General features: G+C 41.3%; 1 protein-coding gene across 2 annotated transcripts in view; it reads right to left on the bottom strand.

Annotated features, from left to right (window-relative positions):
* The window catches only part of LOC147688594 (sodium channel protein type 5 subunit alpha-like), a 1,046,042-nt gene that overhangs the window by 115,432 nt on the left and 911,544 nt on the right, over positions 1-19,066 (bottom strand). Inside the window, exon 21 of one of the 2 annotated variants that reach the window (XM_086941454.1) lies at positions 18,368-18,490. The exons of the other annotated variant lie outside the window; for it this stretch is intronic. Coding sequence (XP_086797580.1) covers positions 18,368-18,490 — 123 coding nt within the window. The remainder of the gene's footprint in view (positions 1-18,367; positions 18,491-19,066) is intronic. 2 annotated transcript variants of the gene reach the window in all.

Here is a 19,066-nt window from a genome sequence, read left to right as displayed (position 1 = left end):
GGCAACCTGTGCATCAAAGTTATCTTAAAAGTTCAGCTATGGATTTCTCCAAATAAACATCTGCAGTGTCAGTTTCCATCCACATCCAATGAGGAGTTAATTCCGTGATCACTCACTTAATTTACTGGACCGTTTATTTCAATTGGTTGTCGCACAGGTGTAGCACTGTTTGCTCTTGACCAGCTGGCATATTTTAAAAGGTATTAGTTGAAGACTCAACCCTGCTGGTAGTCCTCATGACAGCAGGACTCTGAGGGGGTGCGCAGGGGATGTGGTAATATTTTGATTGCTTATTATTAATGCTTGTTAAGTGAGTACTACTTTTCCTCATTTTACTTCTGAACTATCTCTCTCCCACTTAGTTGCGTGTTATGTCTTCAACCATTGTAGTTCTGTCCATAAATCATAAAATTAAATATCCAGTTGAAAGTCAAGAATGAATGGACTTAGATCACGGAAGGTCTGCAAACTTATGCAATGATACTCAAAGACCATTGCAAGTTCTCTCAGAATCCCTGCAAGTGCTTGCCCTCCATATTCTATTTTGTTTCCAGTGTTTTTTAAATTTGATGCAGAGATCACACTTAGAATCACTACAAATGACTTGATTCACCTTCTAAAACTGAGGCACATGTTGTGGAGCTTAGTGCATTAGTGCATTAACAAAATAATTGTCATGGTTACCTTTTGTTTATATTTATATTGAAGGCAGCGGTCATGCGCACATGCACAATGAGACTCTAAGATAGAAAGTTGGAATCAACCTGGGATGGTATCGCAAAGGACATAAGGATCTGGCAGTGGCTCGGGGGTTGGGGGGGTGGTACGCTCATGTTTAGCAAATTATAATTGTTACATCTCTTGCTCAGCTTTCAATTGCTTCTGCATGCTCATAGGAGTATTTTTTATTGTTTAAAAAATGTAATTTGTCTCAGCTAACCAGGCTATTGTATTAGTTAGAAATATGGAACTTTGGGGTGTGGCTTTAGGTTTGGTATTTTATCTTTTGTGGTAAAAGGGAACGAATTGTTATCTATTATTTTTTATTTGTTTTCTTTAGTGATTTACTGATTTTAAGTCTCATACCTTGATTATTTTTAGGGATATGGCATTTAATTGATTAAATAAAATGAAGAAAAAAAGTGAACTAATGAAGCGCACCAAATAATTTCACACCGCGATGAAAGAAATTGAGCTATCTGGTATTTTTCATAAAAAATGTAAAAGTCACCCATTTTTCCTTAATAGTTACCAATGAGGAATGTATTACACAATCAACAGAGTGAGTGTGAAAGAATAGATATGACTTAGTTGCATTGAGTAATGCTTTTAGTGCCAGTAGTTCATGAATGCAAGATGAATATTATAAGTGAGTCTGCCCTAGGAAAAAGGTCCATGTAATGATGTATCTTTGATTTCCATAGGAGGCTACATGGTAATTTTTGCTCTGATATTAGCCAGCATGTGTATTCAAGAATCAGTACATCTCTCAATCACACTCTTATTAACTGTAAACATGAAATGTGACGCAACATGTAAAACTTGAACAAGAACAATATATACAGTTTTCTAACAATCAGATGCTTTCTACTAAAATGCACTACTTTATTGACACACTGGTTTGCATTGCTGATAACATCCGACCCCATTCTTTTGCTGGTTTTGATGTTTGAGTTATCAAAACACCTGCCATGCTTTTTGCTAGCAATGCAACTATGTCTGAAAAAAGGAAGTGGTGTAATGTAATAAGAGAAACAATGTATAGATTGTGTGCAGATGGAACCATAGTGATTCAACGCAGATTGTTGCTCAAGGGAAGACAAAAACAGGTCTTAAGCTGCTGACGAAAGGTAGCAGCCAACTGCTGATTGATTTTCAGTGGGATTTGGGAAATCACAAATGGGAGGACTCTCATACAAATCATGATGTGCATCAACAATTGTGAATTCCTCAAATGTGAAAAACTCCTCAAAATTCACTCATGTTAGCCTTTGTGCTACCATTTGAGGTCATGCAATCACAGGGCAGCACCATTTATACATAGGCAAAGGTAAAAGCCTTTGCCCAAAATAAACAGTCATGGGGTTGCCATCAGACTCAATTGCAGCAGTCCTTCTTTTACTGATGGGTTTCCCTATTTTTACGTCACCACACTGACCTGCTTGTTCTTGTTATGAAAGAATGTCTGGTTACTTACCGGTAATATTCATTGCTCCGAGTCGAAGTCCTCTCCGTCACAATCATTCACTCATGAGCGATAGCTTCTCCCCACAGAAAATCCAAGCAAAAACTCCCTTGGCCCATCTCTACCCTCCAAGCCACTCCCACAGCCTGTGGCACATAACCCCTGACCCACAGCAGTAGATCCTGTTGTTTTTTCTGTGGGTTCGAGTGAAGCTCTCTGCTGGAGGTAACTGCTTCCTCCAGTTCATTATTTATGGTAGGTTTGGGACTGACTGCTGAGTGACCGTTGTATTTGGGTTTGTTTGAAGTCTCAGCTAGAGGGGGACTATGCAATCCTAATTTTTGGGCCTGTTCTTCCCTTCAGGTAGCCTTGGGTGTGCTTGATGGGGCAGGGGGCGCTGTTTGGCTTCCTGAGGTTTTTCTGGGGTGTTGTTGGAAGTTCACCATTGAGGGTAAAGTCCCTGCTTTAGTGGCACCTACTGAAGGGTTTTCTGTGTTGTTATTTACTGTGTCACGTTGCCAGCATGCCTGGGGTGTGGCCATGAGGCCCCTTCTTTGAGGATGGGGGGGTGCTCTCCATTGTCCGCATTTATGGCAGTGTGAGGTGCGGGTCCCGTTGGTGCGGGATCACGGTGTCCTACGTATGTGCTGGAATCTCAAATGAAAATGAAATGAGCTTTGGTGTGAATTTCGTGAATGCAAGTGTCTTTTTCTTCCAAAATGATGCAGCTGTTGTTTTCAGGTCCGGGACGTGGTGTGGGGGCAGTTTGTGCTCTCTATGATGTGTGTGGGGGCTGAGGTATTTGCTCAGCTGTTTGAGATCTGATCCTTGATTCAGGCAGACTTACATGGTTTGAACGGCTACTTTTCAGGTATGATTTGAGTTTCTTTGGTGGCCTGGGTTCTTAATAGTTGGGGCCCGTGAGCATTGCTGTGTCTCTTGGCATAGGAATACCGTTGGAGCATTCTACTTACCTGTGGCTTGGACTGCAACTTATTGTTCTTCTGGTGCATAAGGAGGGTCCTTGTGATGTCCCTGGTTTTTAGGTATGTTTTGGACATGGGGATGCATGCAGGCGGGCACAACATGTGCTCCCCTGTATGCATGGACCCCAATTCCATCATGGCATAGACTTAAAAGTCCATGTCGTGCAGGAACTGTTTTTGGTGTTCCCACTGTAGTGCCCATTTTCAGGGCACCACTGTGAATGTAAAAAAAAAACCTCCAAACAGGAGGAAACTCCTAATCTGTCGGGTGGCCCAAACACGGCTTTGGTGGTGCAGCAGCGGGGCGGATCCGGCAAAACACCACCAAACTAGACCCCAAGTGCACACTAAATGGTTTTCAAACAGGGTCTTCATTTTGAGATGCGACTGAGGTACTAATTAGCCCTAGTGTGAAACGCATGTTTACAGGAGGTGAAAAAAACTCCTGCTTTATAGATATTAATCTACAGGAGGCATTCTGTGACCCCTGTGAATGCATGGATGGAGGGACAGAAGACCTCTCCATCGCTGTATTTCCATCACTTCTGACAGATTTATTTTTAAAAGCAGCCTGTGTCCTTCTGGGGGACAAGAACACAATTTAGAAAAACCTCACTAGGGAGGAAAGTCATCGACAGAGCAGTCAGTGGTCCCCGACTACTGTCTACTCTCCCTGAGGGCACTTTCCATAGGGAAAGTTGTGTGAGTGGGGCAGCTTCCCCTTTAAGAACCAGCTACCACCCACAGCGTTCCCTTTAAGAATCAAAGCTGCAAACCAGATATTGGTACCTTATTAATGGAATCGCAACTACAATTATGCTCTCAAACTATTGATACATCGCATTGCTACTCTCAAAGAAGGACACCCCTTGCATGCGTCTTCCTGTTTGAAATTCAGAATCAATTGCAAACATTATCAGAAGGTAATGTGTGTGCATTGCAACATAGCTTTTTGCATTCACAAAGCCTGTGACTTTGCCATATTTACGCTTATGACTACCAAAACGTTTTGCACATGGATACCCAAGTTTATTAGCCAAATCAATCAAATACATTGTGGGGATGATTCACAAATGTAAATACCTGTATAGTTAATCATTTGTAGATTTATTTCTACAACTTGATGTAAATATAGACTTTTGTTTTGCTATTCACCATTTCCGAGAGAAGATTTTCATCTAGGTGTTGACTTACATGTCTCCACCACCTTCAATGAGAAGGCAGTGCCTCTGATAACAGAATAACGAGTGGAACATTTCTCCTAGTAACTTCACACTTGTTCATGGAGATCTCTGCCACCAAGGTGGAGAAGTAGCCACTGGGAAAGTATACATTTATTTAATACAGTTATTATTTAAAAAGTATTTAAAATATGTTAATGTGTAATAAAAATGCTAAATAATGTACAGTAATTAATATTAACCTGCAGTTAGTACAATAAAATGCTATCTCACCATAACTCTTCAAATTAAATGTGTATTAACTAATAAAATCATTTAAACAGATTCATTTAATTTTTGAACAATGATTTTAAAAAATACTCACCCTCTAAAACATTTTTCTTTCCATTTAAACAGTACTATGAAAAGTTTCATTAATGTAAATGCTTTTTATATGTTTAAGAATTACCATTCATTTTTTTGGCTGTTATTTTAATTCTGTGTCACCATTGTTTTCTAGGGGAATGGTATTTTTAATCGGAATTTCTATGACTCAATGTTATCTCCTCACCCATTCTGGACATCTTACTTCCACCCAAGTATGACCATATCAGATTGGATAACTCTGAAGAGTTGGGGGTGGTATAGCATGCATTTACCGCCTCTTGCTCGCATTTAAACATGGACAAACTGCTCCAATACCCTTTTGAGACTACTTGTGTATCAAAATGGAACAATGACAAGATTGTGTGCAAAGTCCACACAATTTACCATCCCCAGGAAATAACCTTTCATCAAATAAGTAATGAAGGCCATCTCTACTCAGACCAACACACCAACCAGATCTTCCTTGGGGATTTTAACATTCACTCAAATGACCCCATACTTAACTACTTCGAGGCCTTCCTATCGGACCTCAACCTTTCCTAGTCATGCAATGGCCCAAAGCACATTAGTGTTTCCACCCTCCATCTAATCATTGCAAAGGATAATGTCATACAACTGGATTCCACATCACCCTGTGATTGGTCAGATCACTACCTAATCTCGTTTCTCCTCTTGAAAAATTTGAAGATAGACAGGAATAACTTCTTAAACTCAGACAATAGTCTAGAGACTTAAAAAATATTCATCTAACTGTTTTTGTTTTAACTTCTATTAGCAACAACTTCCTCCCACAAACATGACAAATGTGAATGATCTTACCGAACATTTCATCCAATCAACGTCAGATATACCTTATATATGCTCTGAAGCAGCTAAAAAGCACTTTAGGTCGACAAGAAGCTCCTACAACAAACACATCCGAAGTTTAAAAGCAGAATGCTTTAGGAAGCAACTTGACAATGCCAAAAACAGATCCAAAAAACTATTGAAATTGTATTACAACAAGCAATTTGCAATTGTAACCATCATTCTGTGGAAAATGGGTCCTTGCCAAGCAGGGATGATCCTACTTCATTGAGAAGACTAGGAAGATTGAATCAGAACTGTGACTTGCCTTCCAGCGTCTACTAAGCCAGGTCCGATCCAGTCTCTTCCCAGTGTAGAACCTGGTGAGATTCCCTTGTTTCGATTCCACTACAAAAAGCAATGCTACATGGAATGCCTTCAAGTTTCCAGAAGAAGCCGATCTACTCAAAACAATAGCATCAATAAAACCTTCTAACCACTTCAATGAATGACCCCCCCTGCCCACCAAGCTCATCAAATACCTTAGGTCTTCCTTTCTCCAACTTTGGACTAATCGTGTCAATGCATCTCTCTCTCATGGCTTGATTCCTAATTGCTTCAAGATAGGACAGGTTACCTCCATTCCTAAAAAGCAAATGCTGATCTGTCTGACCTCAACAATTCTTTCCTATTACCAACATCCTGACACTAGTAAAGTTTCTAGAGTAATGAGTGCACTTGCAACCGCCGCAAACACATTGAGGCGTTTCATCTCCTAGACCATTGCCAATCCAGTTTCTCAATGGGACACAACACTGAAACTGCTCTAACACACATTATAGATGATGCCCTGAGATTGCTTGATCAGAACAAACCTTGCCTGCTTATTCCACTTGACCTCTCCTGTGCGCCTGATATGGTCAAACATGACAACATGAATAACCTTCTGGAGAATAGGATGGGACTTTGTGGTCCTGTTCTAAACAGCTTGTGTCATTCCTACATAACAGAGCTCAAATAGGCAATCATTCAAACCATTTCTGACAATTCTCGGGTGCCAACTGGAGTTCTTCAAGGATCTGCGCTCTCACCTAGGTTATTCAGCTTGTTCATGGAACCTGTTTACCGAAATTCTAAAGCATTAAAACATCCAGGACCACATCTATGCTGATGATACACAATTGTACTTGAAGATTGCCTGATTTGAAGATATGAAAACTGTCAACTGCACTTTACCGAAAACCCAATAATGATGAACCCGAAACCACCTTATGCTCAACACAGTCAAAACAAAATTCTACTTGATCGCCCCCCACAATCACTTTCCCCCAAATAGAAAAATGGCTTAAACAACTTACAGCTCTCAATTGTGCCCCCCTTTGTTATTGGCTCTACTACATCATAAGGTATAACGTTGGATATATACCTAAATAAGCTAGATCATATCAGTGAAACCACCAGGGGAGCCAATTACCACTTGAACACAGTAAAGAAAATTAAACACTTCATGCCATCTGATGGCTTTCAGTTAGCAATCCAATCCCAAACCATCTAGATTAAGGGAGTACTACTCTCACAGGCATACCCAAAGCAAGACTGGTGCCGTTAAGGGCCAAATTGAACTGAGATGCTAGGTTCATCACAGGATCAAACAAATTAGACCACATTACACCAGACCTAAAATATCTAAAAAGGCTCCTGTTTGAAGCAAGGATCAACCTGAACCTAGCCTGCATGACACGCAAGGCCCTTCACCATAACACTCCCTGGCCCAAAAAACTTGAACTGTCTCATGGTAGTCATTCCTTAAAAATGCTAACTCCCTGCTGTTGAAATGATCAACAAAAAAGAAAACTTTCAACCACTACTTCTCTGGTCTAGCCCCAAGAATATTGAAGGCACTGCTTTCTGAAACCCGGTCAAATCCCTCAACTATCTCCTTTAAAAAAAAAGCAACAATGCTCCTGTTAAACAGATTCATTCAACAGCAGCCTTGCAGTCACTCAGCATGACTATTTACCTGAGGACACCTCCGGGAATTTGGTGCTTGAATCAGCCATGCTGATTATTATACTGTATTCTGTAATGCTGCTTACTTATTCCTTCTTGCATTTTTCCCTTTTATGTATGACTGTCTTCATTTTTTAATGCTCTGATACCCTTCACAATATATAAAACTTCCCAAATAAAATAAAATAAATATATGTGTTGCATTAGCAGTGGCTGGCCATGTGGGATGCTTCATGTGCTCCATGGTTGGGCTAAAGTATATTTAGCACTGTAGCAACTGGAATGTGGGTGGGTGTTTTGAATTGGCATGTCCCTTCCAAAACCAGGCTTAAAAATTTCCATGAACCCAACCCATTTTTAATAACTATTCCCCTTTTCCCCAACCCTCCTCCAGTCTCTTCCACATTAACTACAAAATCATATATCTACATTTATGGACATTTCTGCCAACATGGCAGAGATGAGTGCCTTAAATAGATAGGATAGGCAGAGATCTTTGGTTGTAGGTAGGTGAACTGCAATATGTAGCACTACTAGAGTACTACTTCACACACTAAAAGGTGCAGTTTGTCAAACTGCCTATGTGTGTCCGATAGGACCACATGCTCAAAATAAACACACAGGTCAGTGTGGTGAATAATATATCTTTCTCAGACTAAGGTTGTTCAAAGGCATCCTCTCATGTGTTGTCCTGGACCTCAACATAGACATAATTGGCTAGCTATTGAATATGAAGTTAGGCTGTGTCAAGCTTTTTACACTAGCCTTCCTAAATACTTGTTTGACAAATTATTGCATACTCATTTCTACCTTCAGTAGCAGAAATTCCTATACCATCTGTGAAAAGCTCCATTAATACCCAAAAAGCATGAGCAACAATTTGCCAGTTCTCTATCTTGATATAGTAATTCATTATTGGTAATGTGTATGACTCCCTGCATGCAACAGCATCATCAGACAGCAACCTCAGCTCATCTAATAACCTCCTTCTCTCCACCTTGTATTCAGATTTAGGATTGACATAGTTTAAAGATTTGGAGTTCATGCACCAAAACATAAGAACTTCTTAGTGACCTGAATAAGAAGTTTTTCAACACTCCTATCCCTTTACCTTACAGGAAACTTTTAGAGACCCATCTCTTCAAGCAAACCAAACAAGAATAATACAGGGACCCCTTTCCTTTTTTACCTGCTTTCAACTTAAAGGTGACTTACGAGGTTAGTTAGAGTTTGGCAGATGTGTGACATAGGTAAATTTACCATCCACTCCATTTGGACTTTAACTATGGTACATATGGGTCTGCACCGTAAATAGTGTTGACTGGACAACTGTTAATCAAAAGAGGGACTCAAAAGGGCTTTTGGTAAGGTCCAGCATACATGACCAGGTAAATCGAACAAGAAATTGTATGCAGTTCCTGAGGGGGTCAGCAGGGACTATAGTAGAGAGAGGTACATATAGGATAATGTAGTGCCATATCAAGAAATAGGGTGGGGAGATTCTCCCTTTGGAACTAGGGCCTAGGAAAGTGCAGATGCAGTGTAGTGTAAGTGTAATCTAAAACAGGTTGGGCAGTCCTAAACTAACTAATTTTAATAAGATGGCCCCCACCTGATTAAAAGAGGGAAAGAGTGCTCTATTCTAATGGGTTCAACTTGTTTCTTGCCTTAAACGTCCTAAGGATCAGACGGCAATTCATCAGGATCATGTGTAAACTATTTACACATCGTGGTAGTTGTGAACCAACCTACCTACCATGTTAAAAGTGTTGAGGGAAATCTAAAAGAAAAATGAAAGCATGCATTAACATGGACATATTTGGTCAAGTATACTTTATAACCATGTAGCTCTCCCTAAGTAAAACCAAAAGTAGTGACCCAAAATGTATGCACAAGTGATCAAGTGACAGGTTGCACATGTGATGTCTTACACATGAATTATATAAAATAGTTGCTTATCTAAGCAAGAAAGCAATAGCTCGCAGAGGACAGTTAGACTCACCATCAGGCTCTAATAACCAGGCCTCAACAGTCTCTGGTGGGGCTGGGACACCTCTAGGTGCAGTGCCCTAAAGGAAAGCATCATTGAGGTCATTAGAGTGACGTCAAATATTAGTAGGTATCCCCCATAGGCCATGCGCCCGTCACGGGTGGATATCAGAGACCCCGGAACAGTTCTGAGATGCCTAGACATCAGTAATGCAAACATCAATGCATGGTCCCGTAACTCATAAGCACAGAAGTGACTTCTCCCCCTAGTTATGCCGTCCCGGCATCTCACAATAGCGATGTGGCTTGCAGGGCGAGTGCTGAGGGCACCTGTCACTGCGCCTAAATGCAGCCAAATGGACAAAAATGTATGTAGTAAAGCCAGCATGCTTCCGGAACTATAGAAAGCTGCTGTGTCAGCAACTGCAACACACCAGTGGCGTATCTATGAAATTCAAGAGGAACACTTCGCCGACATTCGTTAGAAGCAACAGCACTCACCTCAAATCAGCGTCACTGCACTAAATGGCCTACCCCCGCCGCCGGAACCGGGTGGTAACCAGCAGCGCCGGGAGGGCACTGTTATACTCATCGGATCCCTGCGGTGGGCGGGGCCTGGGTCAGAGGTGTTGCACATCGAACGCTAGCCTGTTGTCAGAGGGGAACAGGAAGTAACTGAATGGGCCAGGAAGCGGCCATCTTGGAATGATCACAGTTTATTTTTGGGTGCACATCTGGCTTACCCTGACTAGAGTGGTGGTCCATATCTAGTCGGGCTGCAAACCTCTGCCAACAAGAGACTTATTTCTAGCAAGGAGTCATCATCTCTTTCCTACAGCTCATGGCACTAGGATATACAAACGAGCATGGTACATAGTTGACCTCTCTTGTAGCAGAAGCTCAATTTATCATCTAACCTCTGACACTGGTCAATGTGATTTTCATAGTTTCTGTATACTTTATGGGGTTTTGTAACCTCTTGATATGCTGTGGTCTGTGATTTAGTGAGAAGGGTGTCAAATACCTCCTTGGATAGGTCCATCTTGAGTACTTTCTACAAGGATTCAAGTGTTGGGGCGTTCCTTATAAGAGAAATCAGCATGTACAAGAGCTGAGGTCCTGGCACTCTTTTATCTTGCCTTCCATTATTTTATGCTTTATTTATCCTGGACTGAACCTTTAGTATTGCTGGATGTTAAATTGGACCTGAGTATATATTTCAGAACTAACTTCCTCAGATATTCTGGGGGGTTTTCCTTCAACACTGGATAAACCATGGTCAGGAGTTTTCTAAAAGCTAACCAGTAGATTTATTGGACTGCCTGGATCCTGTCTTCTGATTTCCTCTATTGATGCAGTGTTTAAATCTCTTACTTGGGTAGTCCAGGCACAGGCTAAGCTGTAAGAGCCCAATGCAGTATTAGCAAGACCAGGGCCTTTATCAGTTCAGTGCAGTAATTCATCTGAAGGAATGTAAGCTCTCACTGGAATACATGGATGAGGAGGTGACTGTTCTTCATGGCCTCTGAAACCTGATCTGTGATGAATTGCTCTTCTGTGAACCAGATTCCAGGCTTCATATCTTCTGAGATGAATTCAGCCGCGTGCCTGGTTCATTAGGCCATTTGAGCAGGTGTGGGACCTCAAACATCAGCCATGTTGGAATTGAGATATGGAACTGATTGACACGTAATATCTGTGCCTAGTGGTAGCTACTGTGTTCAGGTAGTCATAGCTGGACTGTATTACTAGATTTAACAGTGCCAGTGTGTGTGTTACTTTACCAACCTTTTGTTTTCACTCTTTAACGATTTCAGGTTTGTTCACCTTAATGACTACCCACATAATCTGTGCTCCTGAAATTAGCCCATCATGACTGCTGACAGAATAGAATGATAACAGTGTTACTGCCTCCTAATTTTTTACTTTTAAATAGTATCACAGGGGATCTATTGTTTATTAATTTTCCGTGGCATTAAAATGAATGTGCAGTTTCAACAAACCTGGTAAAAAAACACAGACGGAACTCGAAAAGGATGCCAAAAGTTTAGGCAATTTTTGCTGAAAATATACTGCAACGGTGCTGGCGAAATGTTGAGTTTCTATGTCTGCTCTATTGCAACAAGCACAAGGCTTGCTTTAAATATTTTCACTATGAACTCATCACTTGCTAACACAAAAAGTCTTTTCAGTTTTTCGGGCGGACAGGATTGAGAGTGTGTCGCCCACAATACATGCCTAAAACATATGTGGAATTCAAACGGTTCAATTACAAGGAATAAATATATCCCATTTTTCATGAAAGCGACAAACATTGGTGCAACAGATGTCAAATAAATAAAACGAATGGCCTGATTGAGAGAGACTAGGAGGTTAACTGCATATGTGCAATGCCTCCTGTTGTCGCGCCAATCACAATTAGGAGTGTACTGGAAAACAGTGCCCCCTACAGTTTTCCAGAGGTAAATAAATAGTGGCAAGTAAGATCTCCTGGTATTTACCAGTGGTATAAAAAGGCCCTTAAAATGCAAGGACATGTAGATTTTGGTGCAGTACACATCAAGATTTACGTTTTGCTCCACTTTTATTGGTGTAAATCGTAAATGGTGTTATTTATCGCATTCAATAAATAACACTATTTGTGATATAATTATTTAACGGATTCAATAAATACCCTAACACCGGAGGGTTCATAATCTGGCCCTAAGGGCTGCTATTAATATAAAGGTTATGACCGATGAACCTCCCAGATCCCAATTGTAAGTGCAAACCCTTGTTTCCACAGGGATCTGAACTGTAAATTGTATTGGAAACATGGCACCGATGTCATTTGTCCCTGTTGAGTTTTGGCAAGGTTTACTCTGTGAAAAGATGCAGTAAATTCCAATGCAGGGGGGCTGTTGTGCAGAAAGCAGTAAATAGTAAATTCTGCATGGAATTCCTCATTTTCATAGGAGAATCCGGATTTGGAGTATTTAGCAGTTGCGGTACGCACTTAACCTTCATGTGACCCACTTTGAATCCGGTAAGTGTCTTGTCAATTTGACACGTGATTGTGCATTTTTTAGGATTTTTATATTTGCTAATTGACACCAGTTGTGCAGATGTAACAACGTATTTTAAAAGGAAAGCATTTCACCATAGTCTAAAGTGCACGGCTTTTCAATAGATGAAGGTGATTGAGGGGGGATAGGGAGGAAGCTGTTAGTTTCACCTTGAAATGTTCATACCACATATGCCTCTTAGTGAAAATGAAAAGAGTGTTTTGCCTAGAGGGGCGGCTAAGTGACTTCAGGATGCATTTGTTGTGGTTACTAAAAGAAATCACTTCCTTATTCTCTCGTGGCTCAGAGGATATGGATTGTTTGTCTCAGGCTTTGCTCTTACTGCCCGGCTCATGAAATAATTAAACGATGGAGTTACGAGCAGCTGGGCATAAGGTGACTGTAACAATCAATCCCCCCTGCGGATTAGCAGAAGAGATAGGCACAAATGTTGGGAAGAAACAAGAAAGTATGTCATCTGGGTGTCAAGAAGACCATCGTTTATGGACATGAAACATACAATACACTGAAAGACAGTCTGCTCAAAAAAGCCTACCAAACTAACAGACACGAATCATGTGCCATGCTGGGAGTGCTTTAACCAGAATAGAGGTTATGCTACTTTATGTTTCAAAATTAATACAGAGTTCAATTTGTTTAGAAGGCTGACACAGACAATGGTTCAGTTCTTACTGAGCTTGGGTGTTGTCAGAGATGTCCTTCAGCAAACGCGCTTCCAGAAACCATCAAAAAAGGATAATCCTAACCTATACAACCAAAATTACCTGTCGAAAGCAAGCATTTTCAACATTGCTCTGCCCCCCCTCCCCATTCTAATGCCACAAAGACTTAAATTACCCATTCATAACCTTAACTGTACATCTCCATATGCCATGCAAGGAGTTCTCTGTGATATTCAAAGAGTCATTGATGATTGACCAAAGTGCCAGGCATTGGGAAGTGACAAGTCGGTGGTTAAAAACCTAGGGGTATAGATGGATTCAACCCTCAGTTTTCAGGACCACACCAAGAAAATAGCAGGCACGTGTTTTGGTCTACTCCGGAGATTGAAACCCCTTCTGGATTATTTTGACCCGCACACCAGACAATGGATTGTCCAGGTGGCCATATTGTCAAGGCTTGACTATGCCAATTCGCTTTTTTGGGGGGCGAATAAAGTAGAGGTCATGCGCTTACAAAGGGTCCAAACTGAGGCTGCCAGAATTCTTCTTGGACTCCCGAGAAGGTGCCCCCCGTCAATGTAATCCGACGATTACACTGGCTGCCTGTGGCCAAGGGCATAGAATTTAAAGCTCTCTGCCTGGCCTTCAAAATCATGAAACTCTCTTCCCCTTGTATTCTGACCAACGTTTTGGTACCATACACACCCACACGCCACCTGCACTCTATGGGGTAATGCCTGGCTCTTGTCTCGCGGGTAAAACACCTACGTGCCAGGGGATGATCTTTCCGCTGTCTAGTGGCCAAGCTCTGCAATTCCCTTCCCCTTTATATTCGTAGTCTGAAGAACTACCTGATGTTTAGTAAGGCTATAAAAACTCATCTCTTCCCTTCGGTTTAGGCTTTAGTTTTTCAGTCTGCCTGTAGTCAGCGCCGGGACGCCTCTTTGCTGAGCAGCTGTTGCTCTATACAAGTTGGCCTAACATAACATAACATAACATAACTTGCTTCAAATTAAACTTAAGAATAGCGATTCAAGCCCTGGCCTTCTCCCTTCTTCGTGACAGCAAAGTCCTTCTCATTAGCCTCCCGGACTTCACACTGTCCCCCTGAATGGCCGTCGGACTCATTATATAACTAATAAAGCACACCTCTCCAAACCTGAAAGCCCCTCTAATTGTCTCCTACAAGCTTCATCCATAAATAGTAAAGCAGAAACCTCACCAAAAATTTAAAAAATTCAAGACGAGAGATTGCCAGGCAGGATATTTTTAAACGCTAAAAACCACAAAACCGGAAGTGAGACCTTCTACCTCAGTGCTCTGGGTAACAATATAACATTGGTCCAGACAACTGGCTCACTCCCCCAACATCCTCTTCCAGCTGTGGTAGTAGCAGGGGTAGGGTGCCCAGCTTCACTGAATCACCCATCAAGAGAAATACCCCATCATTTTACATGAGCTAAAATAAACTTGTTTTTCAACCAAGTCATCTTTCATCCTAATTACTTTGTAAAATGCTTCATTGCTCCCAAGCTGAGCTTTTGCTACAATAAAAAAAGAATACAAAATTAAACCAGGTTACCTTTACCCATTTGGTCCTCGGGGACGAAGCTTGGCCAGTAAGATTGGGGTGGGTGAGCTTCAGCTTTTTATAACAATATATAAAGTTAAAATACATTACACCACAAGAAGGGCGCATGAGAGGGGTTTAAGTGGCAGTGAAAAGGGAGAGTGCGGATTGGTAGAGGTACTAAGCGAGAAATCACAAAAACCGAGCGATGGAGAGAGTGTGCATTCATTTCTGTCTGAGTGTATGTAAAAAGTCTTGGTGAAATCCGACAGACACCTCACCAAACCCAACTGAAGGGGCCTGTACCCACTATTTACCAGAAAATACATTTATTAGGGGGCTGTAGCACCCCAACCCTCCCACACCCAAAGCTACGTCCCTGTTGGTCCTCCTGTACATGCATTTCGCAGGGACCTTCTCTATTAACTGATCCACAGTATTGCGTATGTTATTGATCTGGAGGAAAAAAGGAAGAAATAAATTTGCTGATAAAGGAAAAGGTAAGCAATGGACAAAACAAGGAAAGGAATAATCTCCTCAGAGTTTCACAAATGCAACGAATACATTTTCATGCAAATTCTTTTGCTTACACTTGCTAAATAATCATTTGATCGATTTAAAAAAAACTATAATTTAACCAGTCCTTGATAACTTTCTCCCAAAAAGCATCCCAGAACCTGTACTGCAAAATTCGGAGAGATCATTCAGTGTCATCAAAATATATTAAAAAAAAATTGCTATGGATAGCCCTCAAAACGTCAAGCGGAAAGCTTGTGGGGGGCTACAATGCACATATATCAAAGATGATTATGACATAAATGTCAAATAGTAACTTATTAATGCGACTATTTAACTGAAAGCACAGAAGGTGGTGGCTGGGAAAGCCCGGATCCATTAGATCTGTAGGGACACAGGATATTGGAACTTAACATAAAACTAACCTAACATTTTGTACAGAGATTTAAGAAATTTGATGATTTCTAAGGGCTCATTTTGAGTTTTCTGCCAGATTTATATTAAGCAAAATGCAAAACCCTCCTAAATGTATGGTCAGAATACTCTAACCAATCTCTGCTTTCTTAGGACGTGATAATATGTTATGATTTAATACAGCTGATGAAACTGCAATGCTACTCTAATTTAAAAGGTCTGCCAGGGGCTACGCATGGTATGTACACTCCAGTAAAAGCTGTTGTGCTTGGTACTAAACAAGTAATTACAAGGCACCGTTCCACTGGCAGGAAAGCAGGGCAAACATGCTTCTCATTCACAATGCCTAATTAAGAATCAAGTTAATTATTGTTTGCTTCATTAGCACGGATTGGGACTGCGTCCAAGTGGTTTCTGTGAGAGCCGGCATATATTATTTCCAGAGCTCGCTCTCCTCAGCAGCATCCGATTTCCCACATTTTTTCATTATTGGTCTTTTGTGGAACCAGACAGAAAATGGTTTGTGGTCATGGATCCTATGCAGAGATTTCAGAGGTTTCCAGTTTTAGTACCCTCATCTGTATATAGTGCACCATGGCTTCTATTTTTTTGGAATACAATCCCCACAAGAGAAACACAAAAAACTTGACAGAGGACTCCCTGGCAATCAAGGCCGGACTGGGAACCCAAAGCAGCCCCAGCAATTTTGTCAGATCAGCCCACCTGGGGTGGGGGCGGGGTTTCAAGTCTGAAGCACTATTGTTCTTGTCACTGGGGGCTGATAATGCAGCACCGAGGCAAAACCGGCCCCCGGTATCTAAACCGCCCTCAACTGCTGCAAAACCAGCCCCACACTTCCAGGCTCCCCGAGAAACGCTCAATGCCCGCTATGGCCAGTCCGGCCCTGCTGGCAATTCAGACAATGTTTGAACATCCCTCGCTACCCGCCTCTTGGCGTGCTGGACTCGCAAGGGTTTTACTCCTTGGTTATATACCCATGCAACTTAAACAAGGACACCAAGGAAAGTCTGTGTGGGTGTATTCATTCAGGACGTCACAAGCACTTAAGGTTTTACAGGATCATTCGAATCACAACTGCATTTAATGGTATATATTTTTCATGTCCATTTTCCATAAGGTTCAAGAGATAGGGGGGATTTCGACAGACGATAACGGGGGAAATGTATTATTTAATTTTCCCTCATCGCCGTCTGTCGAAATCCCCCCCACCCCCATCACCGCCCCGCCTCTCTTACCTGCACAAGCCCGCAGCTGCTCAGGTCCTTAGCGCAGGTACGTTTAGAAGGTAGCAATAATTTAAAAAGTATTTAATCAGTGTGTAGTGTCACATGTTTTGAAACTGCTCTGACATGGTTGAGGCAGAATACTGCAGCAGAAGTAACAGAGCATACTTTTTAGATAACACTTCCCAGGTCTTGACCCACATGTCACCCAATTGCCCACCAAAGTTGTGTCAAAGTTGTTGTATCTGTTTAATTATGGCTAACTCCTTTTATTGTGAACAAAAAGGATGCAGTCTCCTTCAGTTGCATTACTTGGTTCACCATGTTGAAAACGCGGACTATTACTGCGATTCTCACTTACCTCCTCCAGGTTGTCGATAAAGAAACAGCTGGTTGTTTTTTCAAAGCAGTTGTTGGTGTCTTTGCTGATAAAATGTCTTTTTTATTGCTCGCTAGCAAGGCATGGTAGGTAAAATAACTTTTTCTTATACCAGCAACAGATTTACCCTTCAAAGCAAACAGCAATGCAAACCAGCAGACATAATGTGTCTAGAATGAAAACATGAAAATGCAGAGGTACAGCTAAGTGAAAATCATGCAAGATGAAACCAGGAATCCCAAGATAAATTGATTCTAGTTCACTACATTCCTAATCCGGGCATGCTAGATTAAAATGAATAGATATTTCAGAGGAAATTTGTAATCCAATGCCTTTGAGATTCAGAACCACAAAGCTGGAATTCGATGTTTGATAAAAAAATTGAAAAATAATCAAAAAAATCTGTAAAATTTAGGCACAGCTTCAAAAGGTTGGCTGTCCACTGACTGCAGCTTGTTGAAAGCACTTCTTGGATGGGTTACTTTACCCCGTCTGAAATGTTTTAAGTTTTTTAATGCAATGTGGTGTGGAATGGAAGTGGTAGAAAAGTGATAGAGAGTGGCAGAAAGTGTTATTGTCTGTGGGTGATACCCTGTGATACCCTTTGATACAGTCCGACCAGATTACCACATAAATGCTGGTCTACACCCACTTTTAGAGTGGGTTCCAAACTTCAACTGTAAGGCATTTTTTTAAATTTCAGTGGTTGGTTTCCAAGTAGGTTTTAAGCATACAGACACTTAGGTTAAATAAGCACCAGTGTAGACTGTATCCTGAACAAGAGTATCATTGCCGGTGTAGAATTCCAGGATATGCACCCACTGCCAATCACAGTTGTTACTGCTGAATGAATCTATGAATCCGACTACTGAGAGGAGGAGATAGAACTATCATGAGCCACATGACAAAGAGACTGCTTTCTCACACGGCAACCTCCAAGACAATTTAACTCAAGATCAAAGCAGTTCTTGGTCATGTGTCCTAGTCACCTCGGGCAGTGCTGTGCAATCTTACCCTCATCCCTTCAAATCGTGACAGTGCCCTTAACGGCCTCATTGCTCTGAGGGTCCTGAGGGACTTTATGGGGCCAATTTCAGCGTATCCAAGAACAGAAGCCACAAGGCTTACTAGAGACACCTGAAAGGAAATACAAAGGAAAATTCCACGCTGTTACAGTCACAGAGTCCAATTTGGGCCTTTTTTATGTCTCTCCGCTGTAAAGGAAACACAATTCCCTAAATGAAGACACACCAGCCTGTAAGGGAGGAAATAGATTAACTCTAGGGCAACCATGATGACTCAATGCAGCCATGTTCAGAATTCTTTCCAGTGAAAGGGAATTGTTTAACCTATTGTCCAATTTCAGATGTATTTGTATCTGGATTGAGACTGCTACCTGTTAATAAGGATGTTGCATTACTCCATTTTCACACCAAAATGATGACATTTCTTTGCTTTTCTCCTTAGAGTAAGGTTGAACCAAGTCAAGCTGAAGCCAATTTTGAGTGTGGAAGAGTGATCTTAAATTTCTAGCAAGGGAATGATATTTACAAATTTCTGATGGCTGTGACAATTTGACACCTGGAAAGAGTTGTGCACATGTCTAAGACTTAGGTCCTTATTTAGAGAATGATGAAATGGATACACCATCAAATCCTGACTAATATCCCGTCCACTGTATTACAAGTGTCATAAGCTATAATGCACTTGTAA

Source organism: Lissotriton vulgaris, chromosome 10 (assembly GCF_964263255.1).
Source record: "Lissotriton vulgaris chromosome 10, aLisVul1.2, whole genome shotgun sequence".
Classification (NCBI taxonomy): Eukaryota; Metazoa; Chordata; class Amphibia; order Caudata; family Salamandridae; genus Lissotriton; species Lissotriton vulgaris.
Note: the sequence above shows the minus strand (reverse complement) of the source record. Positions and strands in the feature narration are given on the sequence as shown.